Source organism: Ascaphus truei, chromosome 2 (genome assembly GCF_040206685.1).
Source record: "Ascaphus truei isolate aAscTru1 chromosome 2, aAscTru1.hap1, whole genome shotgun sequence".
Taxonomy (NCBI): domain Eukaryota; kingdom Metazoa; phylum Chordata; class Amphibia; order Anura; family Ascaphidae; genus Ascaphus; species Ascaphus truei.
In genome coordinates, this window is record NC_134484.1 from 79,422,859 (window position 1) to 79,437,471 (window position 14,613).

At 39.3% G+C, this 14,613-nt stretch overlaps 1 protein-coding gene across 1 annotated transcript; it reads right to left on the bottom strand.

The window, feature by feature from the left end:
• Nucleotides 1-9,362: 9,362 nt before the first annotated feature.
• Nucleotides 9,363-12,171, bottom strand: LOC142488108 (uncharacterized). Its single transcript, XM_075588481.1, has 4 exons — nucleotides 12,053-12,171; nucleotides 10,584-10,661; nucleotides 9,417-10,220; nucleotides 9,363-9,370 (listed from the first exon to the last, which is right to left on the bottom strand). The coding sequence occupies exons 2-4, from the start codon at nucleotides 10,630-10,632 to the stop codon at nucleotides 9,363-9,365; spliced, it is 861 nt and encodes a 286-aa protein (XP_075444596.1). The 5' UTR covers nucleotides 10,633-10,661; nucleotides 12,053-12,171.
• Nucleotides 12,172-14,613: the final 2,442 nt, after the last annotated feature.

Sequence of the window (14,613 nt, forward strand, 5' to 3'; positions counted from 1 at the left end):
GATTTGATAAAATAGTCTTTCTAAATAGTAGTCTGCAATTTATCTTCAAATAGTAGTCTTGACCTGTCTTTGCTTTAATTTGAACTAAAATCATGATTTATTTTTTTTAATTGTAATCTGCCCAGCGTATTTCTTCTTACCTGCAAAACAGGGGTGTTTGCTGCATCAAAGAGCAACTACTCACTGAAACATTGTGAAAATTCTATATTTCAGATATTTAGATTTCGATAGAAAAACTATCCTTCATTCACTCTGTCTCCAACATAACATACTTGAATTTATTAAATTATATTTTTAAATAATAATCTCCAATCCATTTCAATCTAGTGGTTTTGTCCTGTCTTTGTTTAAATATAAACTCAGCAAGAATTATTTTGTGCCAAAAATATTTTTCCATTGATGCAACAAAAATTATTGTTTCACTGCAAAGAACAAGTGCTTAAGGCCACAAAGTGAAAATTCTACATTTTAGATTCAGATGGTATCAGCATGCTTTATGCAATCAGTCTTTAACATTACATACAGTTCCTTATTTAACTGAATTGTTTACATCTCTAGCTAGAAATCTTATTCTGTCGAATTTGGAAACGGCATCTTTCATGCATTACATCTCCAAATGGTATAAATTGATTTTGTTTTGAATGGTCTATCTAAATAGTCAACTCCATCTACTGTAGCATGCACTCCATCTGCAACAAGACATTCTTGGTTTGAATTATTTATATAATAGATCCCTCCTTAGTCAAGAAGCCTTGCAATGTATTACTAAAAAAATATTATTAATACTCTATCGAAATTATATATGGATATAAAAAAAATAGTTTTCTGTGATTATAACCTGATCTGATCTGCATTACATTAATGCAAGTTTGGTCAATATATTCTCCGTGTTTCTCACAAATCAGCTGCTGAAGTCTGTAACTCATAAAGTCTCTGCTGATTGACTCTAGCTATTTTATTGTCTTTGTTTTACCTCAGCCTTTTCTGTGCCAAAATGTAAAAAAACAGCACCTTTCATGCGCTCTGTCTGAAACATAACACACTACAGTATATACAGTAGCCACTTCCAAACTAACAGACTTGCTCTGTTTTATTTTTAAACAGCACCCTTCATGCACTCCATTTCAAACATAATATATATATAAATATATATATATATATGTTATGGTGGGTAAAAAAAAAGTAACTAAAACCCTCCACAGTAAAGCATAAAGCAACTGTAAATATTCCTGTATATTCATTTGCATGTCTTAGACAGAGAGAGACAGAGACAGAGACAGAGACAGAGACAGAGACAGAGACAGAGAGAGAGAGAGAGAGAGAGAGAGAGAGAGAGAGAGAGAGAGAGAGAGAGAGAGAGAGAGAGAGAGAGAGAGAGAGAGAGAGAGAGAGAGAGAGAGAGAGAGACTCAGTGAGTAAAGACACTGGGCCTCATGCAGTAAGCGTTGATAAGGGAAATATGGCCATGTTATAGCCAAAATTGGGTTTGAGATTCAGTAAGCGCCGATAAGTGCTTCATATCGCCAGGTTTCGGAGCCGATAATTTGGTTATGGCCAGTCGCCTGCCGATAAGCCTGTTTTCGACACTGATCGCCACTTTTTTAAATCGGCTGGATTCAACAAAAAAAAACAGCTTATCGGGGCTGATCGGCACTACGAAATTGAGATGTTATGGCCGATTTCTCCCGCCAACTAAAGTTGGCAGTTTGGACGGGAGAACGATCGCTAAGGCTGCCGGAACGGCACTTAGAAAAAAAACATCTTCTGTACATCAATGGAAGTCAATGGAGCGGGGACGTATAACAGTATAGTACTGTTTACGTTTCATTGCTCACAATACAAGGGGGATTTGCATTACAGTGTGGGGGCATTCCCTGCATTGTGTCACAGCTGATGTGTCTTATTTGCATAACATTCGACTTTTACATGTTTGCAGCATTTGCGGGTCACATTACTCATCATGTGATGATGTGGCAAGGGAAAATACTATACTACACTCTTAAAGGAGAACCTCACATCATATCACACATTTTACTCAACTCAGCGACAATTATTTACATGATGTCACACATGTCACACATGTCACTCATACACAGTATATTCATCTTCCTTTACATTACACAATGCTTGTAATGTGACACGCATCTTTAAACGTTCATGTACATCTGTCTTCTCATGTTTACATATACTTTTGGGTCCTCCCTATTTTCATGACGTCACTTATTGGACGCTCAATCACATTGCATGTTTACATTGTAACCGTTGCATTACAAGCACTTCAACCTAACTTATACACACATGTACAGTAATTCATCATTGGGACACCTTGTAAACTCATTCTATACCAACTATCCTCCTTACACAAATGCATGCATATGCACACGACTATTCATTGTTGCCAACATGTCACAATAACATGGATAATTACACATGTTACACAAAACTTTTCCCACGTCAATCTCAGCCTTTTTGTCTCATTACATGACTGACTCTTGCGTTCACAAGTGTTACATGCATTGCACATGCAACTATTTATTTGCAAGCAATCTTTGTACAAAGCTTCACGTCACATCATTGCCAAATATCATCATTCCCTGCAGAATACACACAACAAATACTTAGAACAACAAGTGCACACAGCTTGCCACAGAAGTACTTTATTATGTTAATGTAACACCTTGCATTTTACTATGTCACCTGACATCATCACATACCTATTTAAAGGACGCACATTACCTGCTCATTCACAGCTACTCATTTCAAAATGTTGCGAATGTTTAGGAGACGGAGGAACATTCTTTTCTATGACATGCTTGATGATGAAGACAATCATATAGGGCAAGGGAGGGACACACCGAGGGACAGTGACAGTGACGCGGATACGACAGGGACAGGGAGAGGGACAGGCCGAGGGACAGGTAGAGGGACAGGAGATCAGAGGAGAAGACAGAGGAGACAACTTGTGCCTCGTCCGCGTCTGTACAGGGAGAGAACCCTGTTAGATGGGATGAGTGAGGAGGAGATTGTAAGTCGCTATCGTTTGAGTTCAGCAGCAATCTTAGCTCTTTATGAGGAGATAAGGGGAGATTTAGATTTTTTCACAGCCAGAGGTCGTGCAGTCCCTGGGCTTGTTAAAATGCTGTGCTCATTACATTATCTTGCTTCCGCGTCATACCAGACAACTGTGGGCATAGTGGGCGGGGTCTCGCAATCTACATTCTCGCGGGCCTTGACCCAGTTTCTCTATGCACTCAATAGACGCGCTAGGAATTATATTCATTTTCCTACAGAGGCGACAGAGTGGCTGGAAGTCAGGACTGGCTTTTATAATATAGCAGGGATACCATGTGTGCTGGGTGCAATCGATTGCACACATGTTGCTTTGATTGCACCTAGTCAGAGTGAGCATGTGTACCGCAATCGTAAGCACTACCATTCACTCAATGTACAGGTGGTATGTGATGCCACGATGAGGATAATGCATGTGGTACCCAAGTTCCCTGGTTCCAGTCACGATTCCTCTATCCTGAGGAACTCTTCAGTCTTCCATGCGTTCGAAGAGGGACATTTTGAACCTGGTTGGCTGCTGGGTGAGTACATATTTACATGTTCTAACACAAAACACATGTTGATTTAGGAATGTTGGCATTGTACAATTTGATCACTAATGTCAGCTTATGTGTGCTCCATTCATTATAGGTGACTCAGGATACGGAATTAGGCCGTGGCTCTTGACTCCGGTGCTAAACCCTCAAACTGAAGCAGAGGACAGGTACAATGCAGCCCATATATCTACAAGATCTGTTATAGAGAGGACATTTGGCCTACTCAAGACCAGGTTTAGGTGTCTGGACAGAACTGGTGGGGCTCTTCTATACAAGCCTCAAAAAGTGTCTGATATTATCCTTGCCTGTTGCATTTTGCACAATGTTGCACTCAGGCACAATGTACAGTCAGACCTAGCTGAGCCTTTGGTAGACGAGCATCCCACCCATGTAGCTGCTGAAAATGAACAAACAGCCAGTGGTGGCCAGACACGACAGAATCTCATCAATTCATTTTGTTCTTGTAAGTACAAACTCATATGTTCCTAGTACTACTTTTATAGTTTAATTATGTTATATTAACAATAATGTTTCTTTATATAACCTTCTGTTAGGACACAGATGAATATGGGTTGCACACCTTTCTTTTCTCTGCTGTGTGCACAAAGGGATGTGGCACCGGTATGTTATTGTTGCACAGGTTATATAATCCCTCTTCAATTGTACTTTAGTTGTGTGTATGTGAATACAACTTGGGTAACAAAGCAATAATATTTTAGCATTGTGTTATTCCTTATGCTAAGACAAAACACATATTATGCCCATAATCATTCATGCTTCTAGTATGCTTACATACAATGTTATTGGTGCAGTGTAACATGTACATCCAGATGATGTGTACACCAGGCTGATTTACATTTTGAATGTCATTAAATATACATGGTGTTGCACATTTAACACCAAATACACACTTTGATGTGTTCTTTACGGTACTGAAGATGGCATGTCAATGTTTGCAATTTATATATTGTTCCTTTGCATTATAGGTATATTTGCAGTATGACTGATCATGGTATGTATATTTGCTGACATCTCTAATAAGATGTGGCTACCTCAATCTTCCTATAATTATTGGAACTAAAAACCCAACATATTGGTTTAAACACAAATGTTACATATATGTACTTTCTGTATCATGTATATGCATTTAGCTACTCTTGAGGTTTCATGTGCATTGTATTACAAAATGATTACTCACATTTCATCACATTTTATGTATGTTTCCTTATAATTTCCATTAATGTAATATAGAGGTGTTTGGAGAAAAGGGGATAACTGTACTTATTTGTTTACTTACGGGAGCACATTCATCACTAGCATAGACACACTTTTTAAGACAACTGTTTGTGTGTGTATCAATTGGTGTAGGATCCATGTATAACACCGACAAATGATAACACCAGCTTTATTATGGTAGCTTATATCATCATATTGACTATACTATGTATTTCTAAACGATTAATAAACACAGTAAACTATAGTTAGTTAGGTTAATGAAATATACACAGAAACGTACTTCATAACATGATGGTGATGTCATATTCAGAACATCATGCATTGGAGGGGACCATAACATCTGGCCAGTAACATTATTTGCTACAGTCCCAAACCATTTTATCTACATACCCATGTAACAAGAGATTTTAAAAATAAATGGCTACTTGGTTGTAAGTGTCCTTTACATTGGGAGAAGGAGTGGCTCACTGAGTAAAGACACACACTGGCACTGATAGTTTGAAGCAGGGGAGTCTGGTTCAATTCCCGGTGTGGGCTCCTTGTGACCTTGGCCAAGTCACTTTATCTCCCTGTGCCTCATGCGGCAAAAAAACATTTGTACGTTCCACGGGCCAGGGACCTCAGGCTGAAACATGTGTCTGTAAATCGCTGCGTACAACTAGCAGCCCTATACATGAACATGCTCATATTATTATTATTATTGTTACATAGTTTCGACAGTCATACGTTCCATTACATATTAGAATACACAAATGTGTTAGCAGAGTGGGAATGGTTGTTATATATAAAACACACCATGTCATAAAATGTTAGTAGTCATTAAAGAACACTCAATAAAAATTCATGAGGCACTCTTTTGCAACATCATTATGTTAATTAAGTGCTTATGCAATATAGGCATAAGGGTATCACATTTTTAATTGTTTGTTAATAAGCGCTGCAAGCAATATAAAATTAGTTCCATATGTAGTATAGTAGTCGGTGGCTCCTCCTCACAATCATCTCATATAAAGGTAGACTCTTCTGAAATCATACATTGATCCGATTGTATCTTCCCCGACATCTCTGAAATACAGCAAACATATGATGGTCAAATATGGCACCTTACTATATATGTATCCGTGACAACGCATTACACAGCTCTATATGATTGTGTACATACACACGTCACTCACTTATATGTTAGAACTACAAGTGTACATCAGTATGTAATGTTTCTTTAAATTTGTAGCAGGCATAACTATGTATATGATGTGAACGTTGCCTGTATACTGAAAAATGTGCGCGCACATCTTAGTGTGCGCACGCACTTCACGCTTGGCTGCACTAACTGTTAGCGCATGCGCAAAACAAAGCGTACGTTGTGCGTTCAATACATCTTGAAAATACCATTAAACATAAAATCTTTCTTTCAAATACAATGAATATGAAACTACATTCGTTCTAAACGAGTACATCTGTATTCTTTTTAAACAGACGTGTTTGGACAGAAAGCACGGCCGATAACACAATGCGCAAATGCAATACGTGTGACGTCATGTTAAGCCAGCGTGAAACGCACGCTAACACTCCTCCCACTCAATTAACATTCGGCTAACGCCCAGGGTACGCCTACAAACACTGAGCCGCACGCATCACACACTGCAGTTACCGTTACTATAACAAAACATGACAGCCAATAGGCTTTGAGGCGCGCACGTCGCTTGGGGGCGGGACTTACATCACTAATCCTTTTTAAGGACGCCTTGGCCCATGACAAGGGTCCCACGTCATACGTGGTGGACCCGGTTTTCAATGTTGTAGATGTTGCATGATAACAAAACAGGTATGTGTTAGAGTAATGGTAAAATGTTGCTAATATGTTTAAAGGGATAGGAAAGTACGTATATTTATTCCGTCAGCAATGTGTACTACTCTTTCAGGTCCTACTATATTGTATTAGGAAACAATTTGTTTGTGATCGCTACATGTTATGCAGTCTGCAATGTTACGCTGTATCCACGCATTGAAAGTGAAAATGGTGGTTACAAAAAAAAAAAAATTTAAACGCAGAGTCAACGCATAACGATTGTTATATTTACCATTCTTCTAGAATTAACTCTTCGCCTGGCTGCAACTGGTCGCTCCAGAAATGCAAGCCATTTTCATCCACGCTTAACCCAACCGCTGAATCCAGTATGGCACATATCTCCTCCAGGATGCGCTCATAGGAATCGCCACTGCTTTCTTCAAATAATTGGTCGGGAGGTAGGTTCATTTCTTCCGGTTCCCATTCCAATGCAATTTCAGCTGAAAGGCTTGGTACATAATCATAGTACTTTTGTTCTTGTACAATGTGGGTTTCAGGAATGGAGGCTGCAGATATTGCAGCACGTATCGATTCAAAGGGATCAGTAGTAGCGGATACATTGCTATTGCCATTAGGAATAAATATGCCTTTCACGACAATATAAGTGCCGTCTTTCAGGATAAATTGTTTTTCCGGGGCAATCTTCCAGAAACCATAGGTGTGTTGTAGCTTATCCTGGTCACGTTCAAAAAAGTCATTACTTGATAAAGTGAATCTTATTGAGGAATTAAAATTCCGTGCATGCTTACGGTCTTGGTAATAAGGATATTTTGCTCGAATGAAATCATCGATTTGGCGTGTGCTTGCTTTCTGTCCGCGACTGTTCAAGATGGCTTCACAGATCATGTACTTATACCCTAAAAGGGGATTAATATTGTTAACGAATTCATCAGCCATGTCTGAGTAGCACAAAAGCTGTGTGCAGGTCTGTGTTATTTGCTCATCAAAATGAATGTGCTGAATGGCTAACAAACTCCTGTTTTTCCTTGTCAAGGTCAACAAAACTAACTACTTTGACTCCTTATTTCAAACGCCAATTGGATTTGTTTGTCTAATTGGGTTAACAGTTGTGGTTCGTGATATGGGACTGTGGGAGAAACATTTCTCCTTCTTTTATCTCGTTTGTGAAAAACATCCCTAGACTGTGAATGCGTTCACATAGTGTTTTTTTGAAAACTAACAAAGACCAGTGTGTGAAAATATTTCTTAGCCAGGCATATCAGTAAAAACACACCTGCAAAAAGAAATGTTTTTTCCCCGCTTACATTTCTGTGTGTATGTGAAAGTCTGGTTAACTCCCTGTCTGCATGAGTTTAAATACGTGTGTATATATATATATATATATATATATATATATATATATATATAAATATATCTCTTATAAAAATATATATATATTTATATATAATATTTTTTTTTTTTTTATATTGCAGGAGTACACACAACATTGATGGCATTAAGTATACCTTGTATGAAACCTATTTAAATGGTGAGAAACATGATTGAATTAAGTAATAAACATTTGTTTAAGCACAATACTGTTAGAGTCTCATACTTAGGATATTTCTCAAACATTAGGCCTGTATTATTAAAATAGTGTGCTTTCACAAGGAAGCATGAAGTGTATTAGTTTGTGTATACCAGTTTATATAGTACTATATATATATATATATATATATATATATATATATATATATATATATATATATATACACACATATATACACATATATACATATATATATACACATATATACATATATATATACACATATATACATATATATATACACATATACACATATATACATATACATATAGACATATATACATATATATATATACACATATATACATATATATATACACATATATACATATATATATATACACATATATACATATATATATATACACACTCAAACACTCACACTCACACTCACTCAGTGTGTGTGTGTGTGTGTGTGTGTGTGTGTGTGTGTGTATATATATTATTATACATTCTGAGATGTTATAGAAACGAACACACAACTGATTAAAGGACAAAATTACAATGGCCAAGCAAGGCAAAGGTAAGTAATAATTTACACATAATCCTGCTGTACACGTACAAGAAAGATGTTTGCACTTACTTAGGTGTTTTAATAATTGCATGTGACTAATATGCATATGCAATTCTTACATCAATTAACACACCCAAATGCAATGTTTTGCTGCAAAGTCAATGGCAGCTTCTCTAAACTTAGCAACTGGCTCCTGGTGGACCATTACTGAACAGACGATTACAACATAAATATTTATAACACAATTAATTATGAGTGTTAACATTTCCAAAACTTCACGTGTACAAGAACATAGTTGAAAGTTTGGAAACAACACAGTCTTCAGCATACATACAATAGTAATTAGATAATCTGAAGTCAACAAAACAAGGCCAAAGACATATTTTCTGAATTATAACATTTATTTTTTTTGTTCCTTTTGCGAGCGAGTAACAGGCCTGCTTGTTGTCTCTTGAATTTTCCTTTTTCTTTTGCCACCAACTTTAGGCACAACAGAGCCACTTTGAGTGGCCTCTGGCACTTCACGGGCAGGGCTTGTGGCCAGTGACTGTTCACCTACGGGGCTTGTGGCCAGTGACTCACCTACAGGGCTTGTGGCCAGTGACTCACCTACAGGGCTTTTGGGCAGTGATTCACCTACAGGGCTTTTGGGCAGCGATTCACCTACAGGGCTTTTGGGCAGCGACTCACCTACAGGGCTTTTGGGCAGCGACTCACCTACAGGGCTTTTGGGCAGCGATTCACCTACAGGGCTTTTGGGTAGTGACTGTTCACGGACAGGGCTTGTGCCCAGTGACACATGTGAGCAAGTTGGTAGACACTGCACAAGTGATGGTTGGTCTGTTTCATGTGTGTCTTTTGTTGTTTTTGACCAAAAACTGGTCAGTAGTAACTGCTTGTATTTTGTTTTTGTGGGCTCCTTTGTAGGTGTCAGCTGCTGATTTTGTACAGATGGCAGTGGTAGTATGTCGTCAGGAACCTGCACAGCAATCTCTGCTACTTGACCGGTAACATTTGGGCCTGGTGAATGAATATCAGATGAATGTGGTGAAAACTGACCTGCATGAACAGATCCTGGCTGGGAGGTGTTGAATTGTGGTACATTAGTCATTCTCCAGTAATTAGCTTGTGTTTGCTGAACAACTAATGCTTCGAATGAGGTGTTGATTTTTTGCAACTGTTTAGGCACTTCAATGAAGACTCTGTGGAGATGTGCCAATTGTGATACTGTTTCTTCCTGCAGTCCAATCATCCTTTCCAGCACTGTCATCATGTCTGAATGGCGACGATTTTCTGCGTCCACTATTTTTCCCTCTGAAGCTACAATTGCATCGTATGTGGAAGTTGATGGACGATTTGGCGGTACAACAGTTTCTATTGGCACCTCTTCATGGTCACATGATTGTATTTCAGTCTCTTCTGTGGCGTCATCCTCATCATACTCATCATCCTCATCACCATGATGTTCTAAAAAGAAATGTACACATTATTAAATGGCATGTTAATGTATGCTGTGTTACTATGTAATTGTACTATGTCCTAAGTAACACCTAACATGTTAGCATACGTTTTATAACCTCATTAAAAACTACCTTGACTTACGAATAATGTTTGGACTCAGTATGAAATATGAATGAATGAAAAGTTGCTCTAAACTCAGAAGTCCTACATGATAATTAACATCACTAACACAATACATGTTGCCTTACACTTAATTTTCACTGACACTAAGTAATCCTATTTAAAGAAGATGTGCAAAACAAATAATGCACATGACAACATAACATATAGAAGAGCACATATTATATGGCCAGCAAATGATACACTCACCTTCTAGTAGTGTTGAGCTGGCTGACCCAGGTGAAGACACTTGTTCCATCTCAGGTGACACATGTCCTCCAGGGGCAACTATATATAACAATAACATAAGTTTTACATTTACATGTGTAAATATTGAACAAACACTTATTGTATGTTCTGTATTTATGATTAACTAACAACATCAGTTCCTTAACCGAAAATGTGTGTGAAAGTGAACATAAATAGTTGTAATAACACTGTACATGCCTGTGTACTTAGAATTTTTGAGTTCCCTAACATACAACATACTATGTTTCTGCAGTAATGCGTGAGGATAAATAGATTAAATGAGTACATAAAAATCATATGTTGTGTAGTGATATCAGTATCATAATGTACATAACTATCATGAGATGACCATTCACAATGGTTATCATGAAGGTGGTCATATTGCAAAAAGTGTTGTTTTTGGTAGAGGATATGTGTGGTACATTAATCGAAGATGTGGCACACCTGAATGTGGCTGTGACTCAACAAGACAACACATGCAGTGTGTGATAATGTGTCTTTGATAGTAGTTCAACTATAGATATGAGTGAACTAATGTGTGACGTACGCTTTGATAAGTAATGAGTTGTTGGGGCATTTAGTAGCTAGAGTTAAGCTTTCAAATGAGTGTGATTAACTTCAGTTGTGCTATTCAGGTTGTAAGAAAGGTATTCCCTTCCCCAAAAAGCCTAATCAGCCACACCTTTCAATGACTTGAAACAGGTGCAAATGGTGTGAACTAAGTTGACCGTGAAATGAGGCTGTAATTAGTGTGTGTGCTGAACCCCACCCCCTCTGTTGAAGTGTATGCTGTGATGAGATATTAATTGCAGCTGCTTTAACACAATGGTAGATGAGCTAAGTAGTCATCTGCAGTGTTTAAGTTATGAAAACAATGACATAACATATGATACGTGTGCCTCATTATGCTGTCTGTATATGACATAAAGCAAAAATGGACCTTTTCATAAGCAACTATAGATGTGTTAGTGCCAGTGATGTTTGTAGGCCGTTACATGCAATTTCTTTGATGCATGCTTAAAATAGGCAGTAATGTCATGTTTGTCGGAGTAAAATCAATAAAATACACAATAATATGATACATATTTCTGTTCTGTACCTGTAGCTACTAATAATTTCTGATTAACATGTGTTACACATGTGTACTACCCTGTTGTTCCCCATCTTCGCCCACCATCAATTGCTTCCACTGCAGCTATGCATTTTGGGAATTCACATGTAAATGAGCACGCAATGGCACGTGCTATATTAGTTACTGCTTTTAGTAGGACTACTACATATATGTCTATTTTGAGATATATATATACAGAATCAGACATATACATATATAGATGCAGGTATGCTTATATTGTGAAGACAGTATAAAAAGCAGTGTAAATATGCAAAATAACTGTAAGCAACGACACGCCTAGTACAGTAATATTTATCACCTGCTGGAAATTGTGACGGATAAATTCCAATGTCACGGTCACCAGCCAAGCCTTCCACGACGACGGTAAGTAATTTTGGCCGAAGCAGCTCCTCCAATGGAGTCAATATGAGACGTTGTGGTGTGGGCCCACCTCCAGTGCCAGTAGCATGCACGCGTTGGTCTTGTATTTTCTTTTTCAATTTGGACCTAATATCATCAAATCTTTTCCGACAATGATACTTGTCCCTGACACTATTCCCACAGGCATTGACACCAATGACTATTGTGTCCCACATTTCTTTTTTGCTTGCTGCACTTGTCCGCCCTTGAAAAACATATAAAAGATATGAGGTAAATTAATAATAATATAAGCACCAGTTTCCTACACTGCTAGCTGTTCCAAGAGATAGCAAACATGCTGTTTTATGTGTAATATGTGCAGCACATGAGCATTCACTACTAAACCTATACATGTAAGCAAGGTTGCATTCATATTGTATGCAGTTCTGGCAAATTGACCGGCTGTGTTTATTTGTCCTTGTAAGGCATGATAAAAAGCTGTGTTTCCACACTAATGAACATAGAAAGATATTGTGTACCCATATTTGCATATGAACAAAACTCAGATGACCTAGGATCACATGTATTTGAATAATAAATGTAAAGTTACACTTACCTACTAAATGTCCATAGAGACTGTCATAGTGCTCCAGAATGCCAGTGACAAGAGCCCTATTTTCCTGGTCATTGAAGCGAGGATTACGTGGCTTCTCCACACGTTTTTTCCGAGCAGGTTTAGGGTCAGAGCTTGGCTGGTGCTGACTGGACTCTCCTTCTTCCAATGGAAGAGCCTCCAAAAGCTGGCCACCAGCAAGCACGCCACCACCAGACACCCCATCAGCAACTGCGCCACCAGCAGCACTCCCAGCACCAGCACTCCCACTCCTAGCACCAGCACTCCCACTCCTAGCACCAGCACTCACACTCCTAGCACCAGCACTCACACTCCTAGCACCAGCACTCCCAGCACCAGCACTCCCACTCACAGCAACAGCACTCCCACTCCCAGCACCAGCACTCCCACTCACAGCAACAGCACTCCCACTCCCAACAACAGCACTCCCACTCCCAACAACAGCACTCCCACTCCCAGCAACACCACTCGCAGCACCAGCACTCCCACTCCCAACAACAGCACTCCCACTCCCAGCAACACCACTCGGTGCACCAGCAACATCACTCCCCTGAACAGAACGTTCACTCCGACGCGTACTCGCACGAGTAGCACTCCCACTCCCACCAGCATCACTCTTCCCACGCTTTGCGGGCATACTTCCAGCACTCACAAAAAACAGACAAGAAATGTACAGGCAATCACACGACCCACTTCCACATATAAAACAAGACAAAGATGTAAACAAAACAACAAAGGACAAAGCTCACCCAATACACAACAAGTCTCTCAGTCAATATGCAAATGTTCAATCGTCCAGCTCTGTGCGTCTCTCTCTCTCTCACTCCCAACAACACAGAGAATGATTAGCAGTACACGTTGCCTTTAAATATGGCGCGCAATCAAAAACATGCTTGTTTCGCCTGATTCAGCAAGATTTGTGATTGTGCAACCTAACAGCACCCCGCCACGCACGCCGATACACCTGTGTGTGATCGGCTCATCATCGTGAGAGTGGGCGGATTTGTTTTCTGGTTGATTTTGAATGTATTCGGCACTTACTGCATACGGAGAGGGAAAAACGCCAATAACATGACTAATCGATAAGCTTGCCGATTTCACATAATCGTCGCTTACTGCATGAGGCCCACTGACTGACAAAATTAAATTGTTGCAGGGTCAACCAGGGTCTGGTTCAATTCCCGGTGTCGGCTCCTTGTGAACTTGGGCAAGTCACTTTATCTCCCTGTGCCTCAGGCACCAAAAAATAGATTGTAAGCTCCATGGGGTAGGGACCTGCGCCTGCAAAATGTCTCTGTAAAGAGCTGTATGAAACTAGCAGTGCTATAAAAGAGCATGATATTATTATTATTAATGAGAAAAAAAAAAAGAAAAGTGTCCCACTAAAAGCACTCAAGCAAATATAATAATGAAAATATGTGTAACCCTTTTTGTGAACCGGCCGACCCACCCAATCTCACATTGGCCCCTCGTGGTCTAACCGGTCCCTTTCCCTGCAACACACCTGCTCCTAAAGGGTTACTGGTACTGAAACACACCTGTGGCTCCAGGAGATCTGAGCCTCCGCTAGCTGGGAGCCTGGGGAAACCCTTACCATACCTCTGGTGCAGCGCCTCCACTTACCCAGGATCCCCCGTTAGGAAATATAGCCCTGAGTAAGAAATACCATAACACACGTAGATAAAACAATACTAACACTTTACTTGAGAACACATATCACATACCATAACACATTACATAACATAACATAACCCTAACATAACCAGATGCTCTACCCGCATCACCTCAGCCCAATGTCTGGTGTTCCCACCCAGTGTCCTGTGATCACCCCACACCCAATGTCTCGTACTCCTACGAAAGGTCGTGGGTGACTGCGCAGTCACTAT